Here is a 22,550-nt window from a genome sequence, read left to right on the forward strand (position 1 = left end):
TTCACTACTTGGCTCCAACCTGTCTTTCTAGGTGGATTTTTTTTTTCAGGGCAATGAGGGTTAAGTGACTTGCCCAGGGTCACACAGCTAGTAAGTGTCAAGTGTCTGAGGCTGGATTTGAACTCAGGTCCTCCCGAATCCAGGGCTGGTGCTCTATCCACTGCACCACCTAGCTGCCCCATCTATGTGGATTTCACATTACTCCTCATTATGCAACCTACATCCCAGTTAAAATTGGCCTAAATGCCTTCCTTATCCTTGATATTAAGCTCTTGTCTCCTTCAAGCAGGCTGCCTGCCATATTTGCCATCTACTCTCTCTTCACCTCTGACTCTTTGAATCCCTAGTGACTCTCAAGGATCAGCTTCAGTGCCACCAGCTAGAACAATTAGGTCATTCCTGATCATTCCAGTCATAGGTTTCCCCCCCCGCCCCCCCCTATATACTTTGATTTCTTAAGACATATTTTCTGTTGACTTATCTTTTTGCAAGTTGTCTCTTACCTCATCCCTATCCCCAGTAGACTATACGTCCCCTGAGGACCAGTACTGCTTTGTTTTTGTCTTTGTGTCTCCAGCACCTAACATAATGCGGGGCACCTAGAAGCTAAAAATGTTTATTAAATTAATACTACAAGTATTTCAAAGAAGGGAAGGAGAAGTACCTTAAATACATTTTCCTGGGAAGTTATGTAAAATTGAACTTTATTAGTAGTCTTCTACTTTTAACTATCCTTATGAGAGCCCCCAAAAAGCACTTAAAAGCATAAAATAGTGTGTTTTCTTCATTATAAGTGTCTGATGAATACAGCAACTTCACCTTCTGCATTTTTTTCTTGACAGGGCTTTGGAATGACATTAACTGTGGTTTTCCGAATGCCTTTATCTGCCAGCGACATAACAGTAGTATCAATACCACTGCTTCTCCCACACCAGCTCCACTCCCAGGAGGATGTCGGGGGGGGTTGGACATTTTTCCAAAACAAGGTATTCTCACCATTATCAGCAGTCTTTGTATCAGTGAGTGTGGACGGGCTTGATGAACATTTTGTAGAACAATGAGAATGTTTGCAGAACTAATGAATATGGAAAACTTGATGTGTGGTTTGAGTGGAACTGCTTATGAAAGATTCTCAGTGGAAAGGGAGACATCACCAGGTATGGTGGACAGGCCTCTGATTCCATGTACCATGGAGTCTGAAGCCAGTGGATCTCTTGGGCTCAGGAGCTCTGAAGTACGATGGGTTACATAGCTTGGGTATGCTGCAGTAAGGCTTGATGATAATATGCTGGACCAGCTGGTGCTGAAGGGTGCCTAAGGAGAAGAAATCAGCCCAGGTCAAAAATGGAGAAGGTCGAAGCTCTTGGGGTGATTAGCAGTGGAAATGGGACTGTGAGTAGGCTTTGCTTTTCTAGTTTGGTGGTATTGAGAAGACTTGGTCTTAAGAAAAGGAGAGGAGAGAAGAATAGAGGAGAAGAGAGCAGAGGGATAAGAAAGGAAGGAAAGAAGGAAAGAAGAAAGGAATTAAGGAAGGAAGCAAGGAAGGAAGGAGGGAGGGAAGGAAGGAAGGGGAAGGAAAGAAGAAGGAAGGAAAGAAAGAAGGAAGGAAGAAGGGAAGGAAGGAAGAGGAGGGAAGGAAGGAAGGAGGGAAGGAAGGAAGAAAGAAGGAAGGAAGGAATGGAGGAGGAAGGGAGGGAAGGATGAAAGGAAGGAAAAAAGGGAAGGAAAGGAGGGAAGGAAGGAAGGAGGGAAGGATGAAAGGAAGGAAAAAAGAAGGAGGGAAGGAGGAAAGGAAGGAAGAAAATATTTAAAGACCATATTATTTGTCCTAAGAAAGAATACATCCAAGAAGTTTATAGCTTTAGCTTTAGGGGTAGAAAGGACCTCCGGGGCCATCTTATTCAGCCCTCCTAATTTATAAATGTGGAAACTAAGGCCCAGTGAAGTTAAATGACCCATCATAAGTTACACATGTAGTAAATAACAGTGGTAGGATTCAAATGAAGGTCTCATTATTCCCAAACCAGGATAGTTACAAGAGTACTACTGCCTCTGGAATAGAGCTAAATCTAATTTTTATAATTCAATTCAGTTATAAGAAAACTCATGTTTCATGCCAGTCCTATAAGTATATGTATACTTTACCATTATCTAACCTGAATAAATACTGTTTTCCCCTCCCATTTCCAGTGCTATAAGGCCTTTGGATTTAAAGGAGAAGAGAGAAAAAGTTGGCAAAATGCACGTAAAGATTGCCAGAGTTTTGGAGGGAATCTGGTTTCTATACACAGTGGAAAAGAACAAGGTACGATACAAGGGCTGATGACACTTGATAATTAATGATAATAATTATTTCCAAACAATTGTGGTCCTTGTCTAACACATTTCAAGTGATAAATAATATATAATAATAATAATAATAATCCAGTTCCTAATGATTAATGAGTTCCATCTTGAGTGTAAGGAAATTAATTTTTTCAAGGTCACTAAGGTCTCAAATAAAGTAATAATTTATGATGTAATGAGCTTATCTGACAGGACCTAGTCTAACATTTACAAAATCTTGCTCCTAACATGTCAGAGTACTTTGCCAGCATACAGTTCATAGAAGCATCAGTATCATCATAAATTGATACTTATTGATCATATCTAGGTATTGGAGATTATCTAAGATTCCATGATAAATGACATCTATCCTGTCATGAATCACAGGTCACAGGGTTCCCACTTTCGAGCTACAAATATTGAAGACTAGAAATAGTAAATAAACTAGTCAAAATGACCTTGTTTATTTATAGATGCTCCACCTAAAGCATATTTGTAGGTATTTTGGAAATGTTCAGCTTCTATTAATCAACCAGTTAATTAGCAAACCTTTATTAAGCAACACGACATGCCATACGTTGTATTAGGCGCTGGCAGAACAAAGGCAAAACCAAACAATTTCTTCATTCAAGGAGCCTATGTTTTATCTGGAGAGGCAACATATATAGAAATATGTGTATATACACACACACAAAGATATGTATATATGTGTGTAAGCACACACATATATGCATGTATAATATAATAAATATATTTATAATACATTATATCATATATTATAAACATAATATATGATAATTATATATAATAAATCAAAGGAGGTTTTGGGAGTGAGTCTCTAAGAAGTGAAGGAATCACAAAAGTCTTCATGTAGAAGGCGATATATAAGCCAACTCTGGAAGGGAATACGTGAGGGATTATAAGAAGCAAGAGTGCATTTCAGGCATGGGGGATAGTCAGTCCAAAGGTATGGAGAAGGGATATGGGATCTTATGTGTGAAGAACAGCAAAAAATTCAATTTGGGAAGGGAATTGATATATAAGAAAGTAATATAAAAGCAGATGAACAAAGACTGAAGGACTTTAAAGGCCAAATAGAGCAATTTCTATTTGATTTTAGTGAAAATAGGGAACTAGTAGAGTTTATTGGGCAGGTAAATTAGATCCATTTGGCTAGTATGTGGGGGATATATTGGAAAAAGAAGAGACTCAAGATGAGGAGAAGAAATAGGAGGCTACTGTAGCAGTTCAGGTGATAGATGATAAGGGCCAGAAGTGGAGTGGTGATCATGTGAGTTGAGAGACGTACAGACAGAAATGAAAACATTTAATAACTGAATGACTATATGGAGTGAGCGGGAATGAGGAGTCAAAGATAACATTGGGGTTATGAACCTAAGAGACTGGAGGATGATGAGGCCCAGAGTAAAAATAAGGAAATTCACAGGGCAGCTAGGTGGAGCAGTAGATAAGGCACTGGCCCTGGATTCAGGAGGACCTGAGTTCAAATCTGGCTTCAGACACTTGATACTTACTAGCTGTGTGACCCTGGGCAAGTCACTTAACCCTCATTGCCCTGCCCCTCCCCCCAAAAGTATGCAGGATGTACATTTCCCCCCAAGACCATTGTTAAATATTTACCACCATATCCCTGGATGTGAAAAATAAGGAAATTCAGGAGTGGGTTGGGGAGAGAGATAATGAGTTCTATTTTGAAGATGCTGAATTTGAGATGCCTTTGAAACATTTACTTTGTGATATCCAATGTGTGTTTACCGATCATGATAGACTCAGTTTTAACTATGACAGCACATCTCTTTTTGTAAAACCTACAATGTTTTAAAGATTTTTGCTTTTTTGTATGTTTTGTTGTAAGTAATATGGTTGAGTTTGCTAGTATGGGAAAAGCAAAAAAAAAAAAAATGGCGCATGGAATTTTTTAAAACCTGGAGCAAATTGATTTAGAGTGGGAAATGGCATAGAGGACAGTCCAATTACCAGTGCGGTTGACCTGGGTTGAGAAGGGCATCCCTCAGAAAGTCTAGAAGGTAACCCCAATGCATTTGGGAATATGGCCCGCTTCAAATCTTTGATTCTATGGGGTTAATTTCTGGGATACATAGATGTCACCCAGCAGCCCTTTCCATAGTGAGTGTAGTTCCTTGTAGACCTTGAACCAATAGTCCAAATAAATACCCATGCATTGCCCAAGACCCAAGATTCCTGGTTCCTGGGAGCATGGCAGGCCTCATCAATAATAATTGGAAATGAGAAGGGGTGGTCAGGACAACTGTACCATGAACTTAAAGACAACCCTTTTTATTCATACAATTAACACAGAATTAAAAAAAAAAATCTCTCAGGGACTAGAAAAGTAAGGACACAGCTGAGTTTGTCCACTGAGGTTAGTTCCCATAGGATGAAGGAATATACCAAAATGAAATTCTTTCCAGGTCAGTCTTGCACTAGGGAATCTAAACAAGGTCGGGAGGAAGAGAGAGCTCTAGGAAATTGATTTTTAGGAAACAGAAACAGAAACAGAGGAAGTAGAGGGGAAAGAAGCGGAGGAAATAAGAGCCTAGGATGAATGAGTGTGCCACAGGGATGACAGTTTGTGTAGTTAGGCTGCTCCAACACATTCGTGGTCCAGTAGTTCTACTATTGGCTTCCACAACAGCCCAATTGATAAGTAGAGTAAACAATTTCTTATCTTATGTAGAAATTGCTGTTTCTGGGCAGAACAAAATTTGAATCAAGGTAATAGAGATTTTCACAAAGAAGCCCTTTCAAGATTAAATAATATTTACTAGCTAGGCAGGCAGAAGGTTTTTAAATACTTGTTTTGGGCATTGTTAGCAGATAATTTCAGGTTTCATTCCTATTGAAGGTACAAATTATGTTCTAATTTTTAAAATTTTAAAATTTTTTATTTTTTTTTGCGGGGCAATGGGGGTTAAGTGACTGAGGTCGGATTTGAACTCAGGAACTCCTGAATCCAGGGCTGGTGCTTTATCCACTGCACCACCTAGCTGCCCCCTTAAATTATGTTCTTATCTAAGGAATAAATCCAATACCAACAATTTAAAAGCACACACACACATACACTGATAAACTCAACTCATGAGCAATGTAAATATTTTTTTTTCCTGGGGCAGGGGTGGGGAATAATGTAAAGATTACCTTATTCTTTGTGAATTTCTCAATGGGAAGAAGGGGAGGTGGGAGAAGAGAAGATGGATTTTTGTTGACTGAACAAGTTAATTAAAAATAAATCAGCATCTTCCTCCATGAGTAGCTATTTCTGCCTATGACTCAAACATAAATTCCCCTCTTTCACTGGAAAGAGGAGTCAAAAGCAACTCTAAGATGTGGGAATAATCACTGTCCATGAAAATCTGTGATTCCCTCTAGTGATCCAACCATGCCTGCCAATCACATGCTGCTCTTATTCTCCCACAAGTTGACCACAGCAGAACATCCTATGAAACACAGATATAATAATAATAATCATGACTCATCTTTACAACTTCTTTAAGGTTTACAGGGGAAATTTCTCCACAACATCTCTAAGGTAGTTAGTAAAAATATTGTTACCCTCATTTTACAGATGAAGAAACTGAGCTTAAATGACTTACCCACTATCAGCCAGAGCCAGGACATGTATCACGGGGTCCAAGTCTCCTTCCATAATTGCCCCTCTATTTTCATAGAGCATTTCATTGCTTGTGCTTGAATCAGCAGAACACATAGATGCTTGACTCTAAAATTTTCCCCTTGACCCAATCCCCCCAATTACTAGCAGACTTTTCCTCTTGAAATTACTTTGAGTTCCTGAGTGTTTATTTAATTGTGTACATGCTCATATCCCCTCAGTGGAATGTAAACTTCTTCTTTTTTTTTTTTTTTTTTTTAGTGAGGCAATAGGGGTTAAGTGACTTGCCCAGGGTCACACAACTAGTAAGTGTTAAGTGTCTGAGGCCGGATTTGAACTCAGGTACTCCTGACTCCAGGGCCAGTGTTCCATCCACTGCACCATCTAGCTGCCCCTAAACTTCTTATGTATTGGGTTTGTTTTATTTTTATTATGGTAATCCTCAGTGCCCAGCAGATAGTAGACACTTAATCAGTGTTTGTGTATTGAATTCAAGGATTTGTTCTCTCTGAGTTCCTTTTTGTTGTTGTTTTTGCTTTGTTTTTTTTTTTTTGTTTTTTTTTTGCGGGGCAATGGGGGTCAAATGACTTGCCTAGGGTCACACAGCTAGTAAGTGTCAAGTGTCTCAGACCGGATTTGAACTCAGGTACTCCTGAATCCAGGGCTGGTGCTTTATCCACTGTGCCACCTAGCTGTCCCTCTCTGAGTTCCTTTTAACCCTAACTCCTTGAATCCCCTTGCGGTGTCTTTCTGGTGTTGCCCCACTTCGGTCATCAGATTCCAATAGTTTCCAGTGTCTGATTTCAGTGGTTTCTTCACTGTATAGCAACTCTGGGTTTCAGAGACTCCTCTTGGAACTGTACCATTGCCATATCCTCCTGTTATCCATTTCCTTGTCTGTTGTAGCCACTCTGAGGATCTTACTAACACTATCCACAAATTACATTTTGAGAAAATTCCCTTAAAAGGCTTGAATAGGTTTATATTGCCTGCCTAGTAGGCATACTCTAGGAGTTTATTATTTTTTTGATACATGATTCTCTTCAAATGATCCTTGTAGATAACAATATAAGCTAAACGTTTTGATGTTAATTAGAATTATTTTTAATAATGTGATAATCTCCCACCCCTCCTGTTCCCCATGATTAAAATCATCACACAAAACTTCCTTCTAGCGTTCCTCACCACTCTGCTGAGAGAGTCTACTCATGACAGCTGGATTGGAATGAATGACATCAATTCAGAGAACAAGTTCCTTTGGACAAATGGCCGAGGAGTCCAGTATACAAATTGGGCAAAAGGTTTTCCTGCTGGACGAAGAAGTCTCCTTTCCTATGAAGATGTAAGTCTTCATTGCAGGTTCTCATGCCTTGCCTTGCATCCTCTCTCCCCTATCCTTCCACTCCCCTTCCCTTGCATCGTTTGTGATGGGTCTTGATCTCCTTTTTCCTCCATCTCCCACTTGTCCACATTTAGGTTGATTGTGTAGTTACTGTTGGAGGTACCTCATTGGAGGCAGGAAAATGGATTGACGAAATCTGTGAAAATGAAAAAGGTTATATATGCCAGTCTGATTCTGGTGAGTTAAACCATAACTTCCTTTGTATTTCTGATTTTTCTGTTGACTCCATATATTTTTCTCTGAGTAGCTCATCATCTCCGACCCAGAAGGAAATGTATACCCATGATAAACATTTAACCAAACAAATAAACAATAAAGGCTTCATTAGCAGAATTTGTTTTCTATAAACAGAAATTAGCAATGGGTTATAACTCCTTATGGAGACAATTGAATGATGTTTCCAAGTCTTTGTTTACAAGAAACTTTATTCTGATTCAACTTGAATTTAGTGACTTTTCCATTTTTAATTGCTTCTATTTGATGCTTTCTTTTCAGATGATTTTTATAACGTTAAGGGATTGGTTTGTCAGTTTCCCTATTTCTATTACCTTTTGTTGTTGTTGTTGAGTCATTTTCAGTTGTGTCTGACTCTTCATGACCCTATTTGGGGTTTTCTTGCTAAAGATACTGGAGTGGTTTGCCACTACCTTCTCCAGCTCATCTTACAGATAAGGAAACTGAGGCAAACAGGCATAAGAGACTTGCCTAGGGCCACACACCTAGTAAGTTTCTGAGGCAAGATTTGAACTCAGGAAGATGAGGCTTCCTGATTCCAAGCCCAGTGCTCTGTGCATTATGGTGTCACCTAGGTGCCCTCTTGAAGTACAGAGGGGGTGGGCTAGCTCACTTTACAAATTTTTCTTAAGTTGCAGAATCAGAGTAGCATAGTCAATAAAGTACTGGTCTTGGAATCAGGAAGATCTGAGTTCAAGTCCCACAGCTGACACATACTCTGTCACCTTGGGCAATTTGCTTAACCCCTCAGTGCCCTAGGTACCTCTCTCTGAGACTAGGAGTTGTAGAACAATAAAGAGTGCCATAATCCCTTTCCACTTGTAATGAAATCAGAGGTCTGATAAAAAAGCAAAACATAATTCTATTAATATTTTTGGCTCCCAGTGGCATTTTGACATAATGGACGTGACACTCTTTACATCAGTGCTCCCATGCCTGACATAATAGGAACTTGATCCATTGCTATCATAATGGTTCAAGTGCTTGGCAATCATAGACGTGCCTCAGTATGGGTCAAGTGTGCCTGGGTTGTTCTGGCATACCAGATCCACACTCTAGGCATGTCTATGTTGGCAATACTTAGTTCACTGCCATTTAAATTCATAATACTGTAGTATCTATTTACCCCATCTAGAGAGAATTCCTTCATAATAAAGGTCTTTACAAGAATATTACTAGAGGGTATAACTAAAAGATTGACTATCACCTTGGAGCATCCTTCAGGATGGGAGGTTCATGGAAGAAGCTCTTCCATCTCTCACATGACTGAATGACTGAAAAACATGCCTCCAGAACACTTTCTGGGAAACTAGAAAATGATGAAATCGACATCAAGGATTAGCATCAAGGACATAAAGGATCTTTTAGATGTGGGGCAATGAGGGACTTTCCCAGGGTCACGCAGTTAGTAAGTTTCAAGTGTCTGAGGCTGGATTTGAACTCAGGTCCTCCTGAATCCAGGGCTGGTGCTTTATCCACTGTATCACCTAGTTGCCCACAGATATGAAAAATTTTGCCACATGATCTCCTAAATATGTTAGTGTTTCTTATTTGTTCTACTTTGAGAGAGTTCAGACTAGAGAAAATTCTGTAGCTATCTCAGCATTTGGTCCAAGATTCTTGAAAGCACAAAAAGGTACCACATATGCCTCTGTTGTTTGCCCTGAGGTGGACCTCTCTTAGTAACCTCCAATGTCTCTTCAGTTTTTATATCTAATTGCAAAATTCAAAATGGAGCTGACTAGCTGTTTCCTTTCATAATAATAGCCATCCATGGGAATTTTCCTCTGGCTGTTTCTCCAGTTATTAGCACTGGTAATCTTTGTCTATCCTCATTTTTTGGGGTGGTCTGACAATTTCCTAACTATATGAAGATAATCATTTGTTGTTCAGTCATTCAGTCATGTCTGACTCTTCGTGACCCCATTATTGTGTTTTCTTGGCAAAAGAGTTTGCTCTTTCCTTCTCCAAAGATAACCATAGAGCTCCCCAGAATAAGGAATTTTTGGACAGCCCTGTGCCATGTTGGCTGCAGTCTTAGCATTTATAAACAACAGCAAAAAGAAAGAAAGAAACAAATGAAAAGGAGATAGATAGCCCAGGTTACTTGTCTCCATAATATTCTATCAACACAAGGTGGCAGCAACATCTGCAAAAAAGGAAGAATGGATTTTAATTCACTCAACGATTTTATTCTGTATCATTTAACCCTGAATTGCTATCCTTGTATCTTTCACATTCCTGTTTTGTAACTTGGGTCGACAAAACCGGCCTCAGTTGGTTATAGTTCAGAGTGGGCCAGAGGAAGACAAGGAAGTATGTTTCAACTAGGCAGAGGAGGAAAAAGCAGCTGGTAGCTGTAGAGAAGCACATTTCAGCAGATTAAAGGGAAAACTTCCAAAAGTCAGAGCGGTCCATAAATACCGTAGGTTGCCTTGGAATATAATGAGATTGTTCTCATTGGAAGGCTTCAAATGAAAGCAGAGCAATTACTTTCTAAGAATGTTACAGGAGGGATTCTTATTCAAAGAGGAGCAGAACTTAATCTCTAAGGTTCTTTTCAATGAGAATGAGAATCTATGGTTCTATATTGATAATCTGGTGGGTCAGGGGCTTTCTCAGATAGAGGCCCTAAAAGCTAGGGAGAAGTAAGCAGATGTCTTTGATCTAGAAAGTGGGGAGGTTAGGAATTCAGGGAAATTAGGCAAAGATCTCCTGAAGTACAAACCAGAAGAGCAAAAAATGTTATTTAGCTTAGAGGCTAGGGAAAACCATGCGGTTCTCTTCATGCTGGTGATCTACACCATTCCTTTGTCTTTATCAAACAACTGTGTTTTGCCTGGGTTCAGCTCTAGGGGAAGCCTGACTTCTCAATGGGCAAAATAGAATGCCTAAATTCTCATATTCTTTGGCTCATTATTCCAACCACAAAATTCTGGGGAAATTATAATAGTTAGGCCTCAAAGCCTAGGGGGTTTCCAGAAAAAAGGAAAAGTTAAAAAAGAGAGAACCTTAAGTACAGATATGAATCAGGTATGGGACAGGTCATTTATTCCCACAAAAAAGTGAATGTTAAGCAAAAAAGAATAAGAGTATATATTACAGAATGATTAGGCTAGAATTTAGTAGCTTACTTATAATTACTGTTGTAATCTGCCAAGAGGCTGTTAGTTAAGTTTAATCAAGGCATGATGCAGTTTTGCAGTTCTGCTAATTAGGCAATGCACATTTCCCTTTTACCCCAGGCATACTCCAATCAGAAAGTCAAACTTTATTTCTTGGTGGTCAAACTGCCTGATGCAAGTGCTTCCCCCCTGCCATCAGTCTTTACTGCTTCAAGGGACACCACCACTGCCACATTGCCAGTGAGGGACCTCACCAATGTGAAATGTTACTATGGACCAACAGAACTTTGGAGTTATAATAATAATAGCTACCATTTATATAGTATTATGTGCCAAGCACACAAGACCCTGTAACAAAGAAAAGAAGACACCAAAGGGAGGGGGACCCCATGGCTTATGGCAGGGTAGAAGATAGGTAGTATAGCTACTATATAGGTATAAAGACATTGACAAAGATATGGAGCCTCAGAGCTACAACCTGACAATCAAACAAAGGATGCATTCCATGTATGGCAAAGAGGCATATGAGGCCAGGAACCAATTTCCCAAATTTCCTTGTGGTCAATTTTAATGGCGGATGCACATACTCTGCTGGAGTGGCGGTGAGGGGAAGAATATATTTCTTTATCAGATAAGCTTGGTCTTAACAGAGTTTTTTTTTTTTTCCAAACCAATTTGTAAATGATTGCCTTTGGAGAATAGTGATGAAAATCAAAACAATTCTATTTGTTACTGAAAAGTAGTCATGGAATACCTTGTACATTTTAATGCTGTGGAGATGCAAGGGATAGATGTGCTATTCTGTATCTGTTATGATGTATCTTAAGCTCTAATAATTCCATACCAATACAGGGCCATGCACCCCAGTGAGGCCTCAACTCAATACTATTCATTGAGATAAGTAAAATGATATCTTTTTTTTTTTTTAGATCCTTCTCTGCCTCATTCTGTGACACCGGCATCTGGGGACTTCAAACCATTTGGTGACAGTAGCTATTCTATCATGACAATGAAAATGACATGGAAAGATGCAGCAGAATATTGCAAGGATAAGTCTTCCCAGATTGCCAGCATCTTGGATCCCTATATCAATGCATTTGTATGGCTGGAAATGCAGAAGCACAACGAACCTATCTGGATTGGTCTAAACAGCAACTTGGTAAGACATTAGAAGGATACAAGGCTTCCCTTCAATGTGTCCAAGAATTCACAATATTTCTCCAAGGTCTTACTTGAGAATATCTTATATTGTATCCGGTTTGAGAACATCTCAGATCATATACTGATTTTAATTAGCTTTAATTATTTACTTTTTTTTCAGGTAGCACCATAATATTTTTTCTTCTGTTTATTGTCATATATACACTATATATATATATATATATATATATTTATACACACACATACATATGTGTATATGTGTGTGTGTGTGTGTGTGTGTGTATAAAATTGTCCATTTAAATTCTTGAATACTCTTGGGAAGATTTTGCTTAAGGTTGGGTCTCTTGCTAAACTTTCTTTAAACTGGTTTTACTGTTTACTCCTTCCCTTTTTATGAGGTAACATGGCCCATAATCCTCAGTCATTACTTTTCACTCAATTTTATAAACAAGTATATTCTTTTTTTGTTTTTTTAGTGAGGCAATTGGGGTTGAGTGACTTGCCCAGGGTCACACAGCTAGTAAGTGTTAAGTGTCGGAGGTCAGATTTGAACTCAGGTACTCCTGACTCCAGGGCCGGTGCTCTATCCACTGCACCACCTAGCCGCCCCTAAACAAGTATATTCTAAACCAGTATTTTTCTTGGCTTCCATATGTCTCTGTTTGGCTAATAACCTCAGTCAAGAGAATGCTCACTAAAATGTTTTTAGGCTTTTTTTTGGGGGGGTTGTTGTTTCTTCATTAATGTCAATTGATTGACATCAGTGAAATTTATCTGTGTAAAATTATTGAAATCTGGCTCCTTTCTTCTTTCCATATACCATTGTTTATCCTCAGGAATTGCTTTCCATAGGTCAGATGGAGTTTTTTTAAATTAATAGTATGCTCTTTTCTCATAATTTTTTTTTTTGCTTTGTGTTGATTTTGGCCTTTGTTCTAGTAAATCAGTGGTCTGGCTATACACGGACCCCTGAATCAGTGGTGACTCCCATATCAAAGATGGGTCTCTTCTCTGTCTGCTAAAGTAGAAGCAGTTTTAAAAAATTTTGTGATATCATTTGATGTTCTTCATGTCCAATACTTAATGATTCCTTTCTTCAAGAAAGTATTCACGGTATGTAAGCATAAGGCTTCTGTGTGGTCTAGAAGTCTTTGACCTTTTTCATTCTTTACTCCTGAAGATGGTTTCCCAGTATATCCCTTGTCTTCCTCACCTATTCCACCTTTGCATAAGTGAATATCATATTTTTTTTTTGTAATCCAGAATGAAGATTTTATGAGGGTATAGGAACTCTCATGAGGTAACTTTCATGATTCAAATTGGCATCTGCTCTTCAGATTATTGTTGTGGAGTTTCCTGGGATGTGAAGACTTTCAATTATTTGCCCCAGATCACATAGCCAGGATGTGTCAGGGACAGGGCTTGAGGGTGGTTCTTTATACTATTCCGTGCTGACCCTCAGAGCATATGTTGATTTAATTTGGGGAGTCATATAATGTTTAGTTGTTCTTTTTTTCTTTTAATAAAATTTTACTACCTCTTCCTACCTATAATGTGGTGGTGAATATGCTGCATTTTTTCATAGTAGTCATTTTGTAAATGTTAATCATGAGCATTGAAATATGGGATGACCAAATGTCACATGAAATTATGTTCCTTAGTGTCTTTAGTTGTATAATAAAACTAAGTATCAAATCTTTTATTTTCCTTTCCAAAGAGAAATTGTGAACCAGGCTTCCATTAAGCTACAACTTTCTTTTGCTTTTATTTATATGAGAAGGTCAAGATTTATGTGATTCCTTTTCTCCAGTAATATATTCTTACTCTGATTACTAGATAAGTGCTTAGTTCTTCAAATTTTCTTGTAGAATCTCTTTTTATATCTAGGTATTGTATCCATTTTGATCTTATCTTGGTAAATGTTGTAAGAGATTGGTCTATATCCAATTTCTACCAGAATGTTTTCCAGTTTCCACAACAATTTTTATCAAATAATGAATTCTTATCCCCAAAACTTAAGTCTTTACACTTGTCAAATACAAGGTTACTATATTTATTTGCACTGTAAGTTATATATTTACTCTGTTCCATTGATTTACCTTTCTGTTTCTTTTTTTTTTTTTAAGTGAGGCAATTGGGGTTAAGTGACTTGCCCAGGGTCACACAACTAGTAAGTGTTAAGTGTCTGAGGCTGGATTTGAACTCAGGTCCTCCTGAATCCAGGGCCGGTGCTTTATCCACTGCGCCACCTAGCTGCCCCCAACCTTTCTGTTTCTTAATGTGTACCAGATAGTTTTGATAATTAGTGCTGAACCTCCTTTTTACATTTTTAATTAGTTCCTTTAATATTTTTTTATTCTTCCAAATGAATTTTGTTATTATTTTTCTAATTCAGTAAAATAATTTTTGGTAATTTAATTGGGATGGCATTGAAATATAAATTAGTTTAGGTAAATTTTAATTATATTAGCCCTGCCTACCCATGTACTATTATTTTCTTCAATTATTTAAATCCAATTTTATTTAAATAAAAAGTTTTTTAAAAAATAATTTTGTTTGGGGGACAGCTAGGTAGCACAGTGGATAAAGTACTGGCCCTGGATTCAGGAGGACCTGAGTTCAAATCCGGCCTCAGACACTTGACACTTACTAACTGTGTAACCCCGGGCAAGTCACTTAACCCTCATTGCCCTGAAAAAAAAATTTGTTTTTATAGTTCCTGGGTTTATTTTGGTAGGTATATTCCCAGGTATTTTTTTGTTTTGTTTTGTTTTACTGTCTAGTGTTATTTTAAATGAGGTATCTTGTTATTATCTCTTCTTGCAGGGCTTTGTCTGTAATATATAAGAATGCTAATACTTTATGTGGATTTACTTTATATCCAGATACTTTGCTAAAATTATTGTTTCAAATAACTTTCTACTCGAGTCTTTGGGATTTTCTGAGTATCTCATCATCTCATCTGAAAAAAAGTTATAGTTTTATTACCTCATTACCTATTCTGATCCCTTTTCTTTCTTTTTTTTTCTCTTATTGCTATTGCTAGGATTTCCAACACAATATTGCATAATATTGGTCACAGTGGGCATCTTTGTTTCACAGTTGAGCTTATTGTGAAGGCTTCCAACTCATCCTCATTACAATAATGTTTGCTGATGGTTTTAAGTAAATAATTGATCAATTTAAGGAAAAATCCATTTATAATTATACTTTCAAGTGTTTTTAATAGAAACAAGTGTACTTTATCAAAAGTTTTTCTGGATCATTTTACATAAGCATATGATTTAAAATTTTTTATTATTGATATAACCAATTAAGTTAATAGTTTTCCTTATGTTAAGCAATCCCTACATTTCTGATATAAATCCTCCTTGGTCATAATGTATAATATTTGTGATATATTGTAGTACTTTATCTAGTATTTTATTTAGGATTTTTGCATCCATATTCATTAATGAAATTGGGTTATAATTTTCTTTGTTTTTCTTCTTCATTGGGTTAGGTATCAGTATCATATTTGTTTTTAAAAAGGAGTTTGGAAAGATCCCTTCTTTACCTATTATTCCAAATGACTTATTTAGTATTAGAATTAGTTGATCTTTAAATGTTTGATAAAAATCACTTATAAATAGTAGGTACTTAATAAATGGGGTTTTTTTTGAACAGTCAAGGATCATGCGTTTAGAGTACCAATAGCTAGATTAAAGTTTATAAATAAAAGAAAAGTAGAACAGATCTGCAGATTTTTGTAACAAACTTTTTTCACTACCTGGGATAATGGAGCTATACCATATTTGAACTCTCAAGAAGCACATTTAGACCACACAGTCCTGGATATGATTATTACAAAGACAGAAATTATATTAAAAAGAATAATGATGGGATTAGACCAAGTGTATGTAGTAGAGATTTGATCTGGAGGTAACACAATTGACAGAGTATTGAGGGATTTGGTCATGAGACATGTGAAGGAAGTCAAGATCCCAAAGGTTTGGCAAAAAATCTTTAAATTTATTAATAGCAACAATAAGCAACTAATAGGATATCTGTGATTACATACCTAAATTCCTACTTTCCTATCTATATACAATTTGTATGGAAATGATATACTCATGTATCAAGCACATTTTCAAAGAGGATATTCTTGGCTGTAGGGAGAATTTTGTGCTTGCCAATAGGAATTGATCATTGTCGTAATGGGGATCTCGCACGGAGTCCACATTGAAGAAATACTCTCTGTGGATGATATGGTCTTTTACATGCTAGTGTTTATGGATACATGTAGTACAGTGTCTGGCGCATAATTTGTTGTTGTTGTTATTGTTGAGTTGTTTCAGTCATGTCTGACTTTTCATGATCCCATTTGGGGTTTTCTTGGCAAAGATACTGCAGTGGTTTGCCATTTCCTTCTCCTGCTCATTTTTACAGATGAGGAAATTGAGGCGAACAGGGTTAAGCAACTTGCACAGGGTTACCCAGCTAGCATGTCTGAGTCTGGATTTGAATTCATGAACATGAATTTTCCTGATTCCAAGTCCAGTGCTATATCCACTGAACCACCTAGATGCCCGTAATAGACCCTTCATAAATGTTGATTGCTTGATTGCTGGTTGTATTAAACCTTGGAGCATTGCAGAATCTCCTGGAAGAAATTCATAGCCATTCCAAAATGTTCACATGAGAAAAGACAAGTGGATGAATAACTTACTTTTCAGTGTATACACACATACACACATAAACATACATATATATACACATATACACACACAGATAGAACAAATAGACAATAAATGGGACCCAGGATAAAGCAGGGGAAGGACTATATTGTATTTGGAAAGTTGCAAGGCTTCTTTCTTAAGGAGAAACAATGTGGCATAATAGATAGGGAACTAAATTTGGAGGCAGGAAGATCTGCTTTCATATCCTACTTCACACACTATCTGTGTGACTCTGGAGAAGTTACTTCACCTCTCTGTGTCTTTTTTGTTCATCTGTAAAATGAGAGGATTTGATTTGATGGTCTCTAAAGTCCCTTCTAGCTATAAATCTCTGATCCTATCAAACTTCTTTTGGAAAAAAATGAAAAAAATCCCAATATTCTATTCAAGTTGTTCTATGCCCACAAGTCAAAGAAAATGCAGATCCTTTTGAGTACTGAATGTAATTGCAGTTATCCTTTCCACATCTTGGGATTTAGGGGAATGCTGCCCCATGATCTGGAAAATCCACAAAAAATTTTTTTTGATCTCCCTTTGTATCAGAGAAGAGATCTGAATTATTATGGTATTAAAAGATAAAAAATATTGATATTATATAATACTATACATATATTTTGTGCATTCTGAATTTCTAAACCTATTCTGTGTCATCTGCTGGCCTTGATATGTTATCTGCAGCTTCCACAAAATTCCCATTTAATTTCTTATACTGATCTGCAATATATTGAAACCATGATGAGAAAAATCATGATGAGGAAGGGGTAACTGTACCACTGCTTACAGAAAATTTTGGGGAAAAGGTTAGGATTGGGTGGTAGGTGCATTTAGTATTTTTCATGAGCTCCCTCCCTGTCAGTTATTATAGTTTTCTAAAGTTATAGAGCTTCCCTATAGGCTTGGGATATTCTATTATAGTCCATTTCTCAGATGACTCTGGAAGAAGAGGGGAAGAGCTGTTATCTCTCTGGGGAGTCAGTAGAGAGCAGTGACCCTGTCAGATGACAAAAATCCCTTGAACTAGAGGTTTCTCTAGTAACCAAGGTCATGATTAAGTCCTCTCATTACTATTGGTAAAAAGGAAGTATGGTATTGGCTGTGAATCAACTTTATGCAGACATTTTCTCTTTTGGTTTTTAAAAGTTTGAAGAAAAATTTTTGTCTTTTACTTTTAAATTAATTTTTATCATCTAAATATGGATATATTTCTTAATAAATATTGTCATAATTCTTTCATGATCTTAAATAGATATTTTTTCTTTTATTCTTAATTATCCACAATAAATGTAATATCCATTTCTTTGGTATAAAAATATTAATTTGCTTTGCCTTACACCATTATTTTCAACCAAGTTAGGATGAGTACTATTCAATTAGTTATATGGAATCAATGAGAAAGAAATAATTGATTGATTTATATGTTATAATATTGTGAGATATTTCTTTAAAGGATGGAACAGCTTTGCCAATGTTGGACATTAGCCTGTTAATGAACATTGCCTGCTACAGATGTCTTTTTTTTTCAGGGCAATGAGGCTTAAGTGACTTGCCCAGGGTCACACAGCTAGTAAGTGTCAAGTGTCTGAGGCTGGATTTGAACTCAGCTCATCCTGAATCCAGGGCTGGTGCTTTATCCACTCAGATGTCCTTTCAAAATAAAAAACAAACAACATAATTAAAACAAGTTGTTACTTTTAGGGCATTTATTAGCCTGTTTAAAAAAACCCAGAAACTGATTTGTGGGGGCAGCTAGGTGGCACAATGGATAAAGCACCGGCCCTGGATTCAGAGGACCCGAGTTCAAATCCAGGCTCAGACACTTGACACTTACTAGCTGTGTGACCTTTTGCAAGTCACTTAACCTTCATTGCTCTGCCCTCAAAAAAAAAAAAGAAAAAATTTATTTGTGTGAATTATTAAAGTACAAGAGAATAAATTGAATAAAACAAATAAAGATATCCGGAAATATGTATTAGTGCTGGGTTAGGAATCAAGAAACCTGGGTTCTTGAATATTTTTCTACTTACTAATTATTTGAATTTGGAATAGTCATTAGCTTCTCTGGCCCTCAGTTTCCTTCTCCATAAAATTGGAGAGTTTAATTAGATGACCTGTAACATGCCCTCCAATTCAAACTGTCTATGGATCTGTGAGGAAAATATTTGACTTGGTTAAATTTTTTTTGGTTATTATATGGAGTAACTGAAGTCCAAGTTTTTCTTTATAGACTCAAGGTGAATATGCATGGATTGATAAATGGAGAATGAGATACACAAATTGGGGTGCTGGGGAACCTCAAGTGAAATCAGGTTGTGTCTACATGGATCTTGAAGGATTCTGGAAGACATCACCTTGTAATGAAACTTACCAATTTCTCTGCAAAAAATCAGATGGTAATTAGACATTACAATACTGTTTGGGGGATTTGGATTTTCAAAGGAAGTACCTACCCTGGTCGTTATAATGCTAGAAACATTAAACATTGTTTCAGGAATTTGTGAGTGGGCAAAAATCTCTCCTTTAGCTAACAAAATGATGTTAGATCAACGATTCTTTACCCATTTATCTCTTATTTCCTCCAGCCCCAAACAGTATAAATATTAGGGGGAATCATGTCCTTACCCAGTGAACCAACCCTGGAGCCAGGAAGATCTGGATTCAAATCCTGCCTCTAACACCTACCGGCTATGTGAACCCCAGGGCCCATACTCTAACCTAAGCAACTCTCTTAGAATATGCTCCCATTTGGGAGTTCCCTAATTCAATGAAATCTCAGGCCCAGTCCCCATTTCTACTTCTGACATCATCAGTGTTATTTGTCACTGATCTATTCTGAATGTTTATTATTGAATTCTTCTCACTTTATGGCACCTCATTCTCAAAGTATATCTCCTTATTTTTCAAGGATCTATTGTGATTCTAACATAAAATTATGGAACACAGTCTATTCGGAGATTTCTTGGGATTAGGGAACTTGCACTAAAACAAAGAATGGAATCTTTGGCCTTTGTAACATCAGAGGTGCAATGGCAGAAGGTTAATAAATGCTAACTTTACACTAACCAGGTAGGACTGAAAGCATTAGGGATCCCCAAGTCTAGAACACCCATGGGATATATGGTAAGGATAGAACTTAGAACAGAACTGAGAGCATAAATAACTTTGCCCTATTTCACCAGGGGAGTCCAAGAATTAAACTTACATGTTGCTGTGCATGCATCTGATTATGTAATTTCTGAATTATGAGCAACTACCATAGAGCATAATGGAAATATCACTGGACTGAAAGATAGCATCATTAAAAGGATCTTTGGATTGGAGAGTTAAGGGTTGGAAAAGGCCTTCAAGGCCATTGATTGCACTGGTCTTTTTTTTTTTTTTAAGTGAGGCAATTGGGGTTAAGTGACTTGCCCAGGGTCACACAGCTAGTAAGTGTTAAGTGTCTGAGGCCGGATTTGAACTCAGGTACTCCTGAATCCAGGGCTGGTGCTCTATCCACTGCGCCACCTAGCTGCCCCGATTGCACTGGTCTTAAACTCAAGTAGAAGCTGGGGTCATTAATTTGTACAAAAGGACCCTTATGGACCACATATTGACTTAGTTTTACAATGTAACATCAATCTTTTATCATATTTCAATTTATGTTATTAAACATTTCCCAATTACATTTTTTGAGGCAATTGGGGTTAAGTGATTTGCCCAGGGTCACACAGCTAGTAAGTGTTAAGTGGCTGAGGCCAGATTTGAACTCAGGTCCTCCTGAATCCCCCAATTCCATTTTAATATGGTTCATGCTGCATTTGGGGAGTGTTGTGGTTCTTATGTACCTAATATTCCAGATAGGGAAAGTGAGACCCAGAGTGAGAAAGCAACCCACCCTGATTCACACAAGTAGTATCTTGCAAAGCTTGAATTCATGCCCACATCTTCTGACAGCTCATTTAAATGTTCTTTCTGCTAAACCACACTAGAGGCTAAGGTTTGAATCCTGCTTCAGACACTAATAAATAGTGTGATCTTGGCCAAGCCACAAACACCAGGTTTCTCATCTGGAAAATGAGGAGATTGGATTAAGGATTCCTTTCAGCTACAAAATTCTAGGATCCTCTTGATGAAACAGCTATATGTTTGTGATTATGTAAAATCAACAGAACTGATCAAAACAACAATTCAAATAGTGATAATGATGAATTCAAATGATAGATAATTAGTGGTTTCTTACATATGACCAGTGGTAGATTTTCTTTCCCCTAAAATTGATCCTGGAATGTCTTTCATTTCATTAACTTGAGACTTTTTTTTTTGTTTGTCTTCTTAACTCCCAGTAAAGCCTGCCACAGAGCCTCCACAATTACCTGGCAGATGCCCCGATTCGGAACAAAATGCTTGGATCCCTTTCCATCGCCATTGTTACTATATTGAATCTTCCTCTTCAAGAAGCTGGGGCCAAGCTTTGCTGGAATGTAGCCGAATGGGTGAGTATGAGTTTTACTTAGATCTGGCTCGTTGATTATACATATTAGAGCAAAAGGTTACTAGTGTTCCTTAAGTTCTTCAATGAATTAGATTTTCTACTTCTCTATTTGCTTCTTTGTAATGCATTTCTTTTTACATAGAATGCCATATTACCTCCTCCAAATATGTAGCCAGTTTTTGTCCAAACCCCAAAGTTGTGAAAAAGAACTGGGGTTCTAATATCCACAGAGCCATTTTTTTTAGCATGATCCCACAGTTGTAGAGATGAACTCAGCAGATATACCAAAGGGTATTTGACCCCTTCTTGCATTTTATATCTCAAAGTTCCCAATCAGGCCTACTCAATGGATTACCATATTACAGCCAAATCAAGAGATACTTTCCTTTATCATTGATCATAATGGTTTTTGTTTGTTTGTTTGATTTTGGTGAGGCTATTGGGGTTAAGTGACTTGCCCAGGGTCATACAGCTAGTAAGTGTCAAATGTCTGAGGCCGGATTTGAACTCAGGTTCTCCTGAATCCAGGGCCAGTGCTCTATCTACTGCACCACCTAGCTGCCCCTGACTATAATGTTTTAAAATTCAATGACTTTTATCTTGAGATGACCCTTGTCAGGGACTCCTGACCTTAAGAGTTCTTTTACCAGAACCAGAAAATCATTTATATCATATTCCCACAATTAGGTGAAGAGTTTCCAGAAAAGCACGTGCTAAGGAGCAAAATAGAGCTGAATTGCTTCTAAAATACTTTAAAATATAAGATTGTCTTGACCCTTACTTCAGTTGATCAAAGAAAGCTGTCATTTCAGCCTAGGTCTTTCTCTTTTTAAAAATTCCTCTCTTCTCTCTTTGTTTGCATCTACTTTTCCAGAGGACTTGTATGCATAATTATTTTAAACTATAAACCATCATATAGAATTTAGTTTCCGAAATATTTTTCATATAGCTTATATTCAATTAAATATTACCTTTTACAAGTCACAGTTTCTCTGTGGAATCTCATCTATAAAAGGAGGCAACTGGATTAGAAGATCTCTAAAGTCCATTTAAAATCTGTCTATGATCTGTAATTAATTCACTATTAATTCGTTATTTAACATATTAGTTTAATCTTGACCTGACCCAATAACTACTAGTCTTTAATTCAGATTTCTGTCCAGACTCATCATGGATGCTAAGACTTTGAAGTGTAAGGAAACCTGGAAATTGTCAAATCCAAACATTTCATTTCATTTTATAAATGATGAAATTGTGGTCTAGAGAAATAAAATGGCTTGCCAAAGGTCAAGAGATAGGTAGTATGTGTCAGAGACAGGATTTAAAACTTGGCACCTTTTGTTTAAAATTCTAATTTAGGTAAAGTTTAATCACTTGACTTGGATTTTATTTTTAAAAAGTTTATTTCTCACTAAGGCACTTAATCTACTTATTAGTGTTGTACTGTGTGTTGAGTCAATTG

General features: G+C 37.2%; 1 protein-coding gene across 1 annotated transcript in view; it reads left to right on the forward strand.

Moving 5' to 3' along the window:
* Positions 1 to 22,550, forward strand: part of MRC1 (mannose receptor C-type 1) — a 120,607-nt gene that overhangs the window by 89,517 nt on the left and 8,540 nt on the right. Inside the window, 8 exon segments of the mRNA XM_043969197.1 lie at positions 843 to 958; positions 960 to 986; positions 2,191 to 2,305; positions 7,153 to 7,319; positions 7,454 to 7,556; positions 11,668 to 11,897; positions 18,842 to 19,007; positions 20,940 to 21,089. Of these exon segments, the coding sequence (XP_043825132.1) occupies positions 843 to 958; positions 960 to 986; positions 2,191 to 2,305; positions 7,153 to 7,319; positions 7,454 to 7,556; positions 11,668 to 11,897; positions 18,842 to 19,007; positions 20,940 to 21,089 (1,074 nt within the window).

Source organism: Dromiciops gliroides, chromosome 5 (assembly GCF_019393635.1).
Source record: "Dromiciops gliroides isolate mDroGli1 chromosome 5, mDroGli1.pri, whole genome shotgun sequence".
NCBI classification, from domain to species: domain Eukaryota; kingdom Metazoa; phylum Chordata; class Mammalia; order Microbiotheria; family Microbiotheriidae; genus Dromiciops; species Dromiciops gliroides.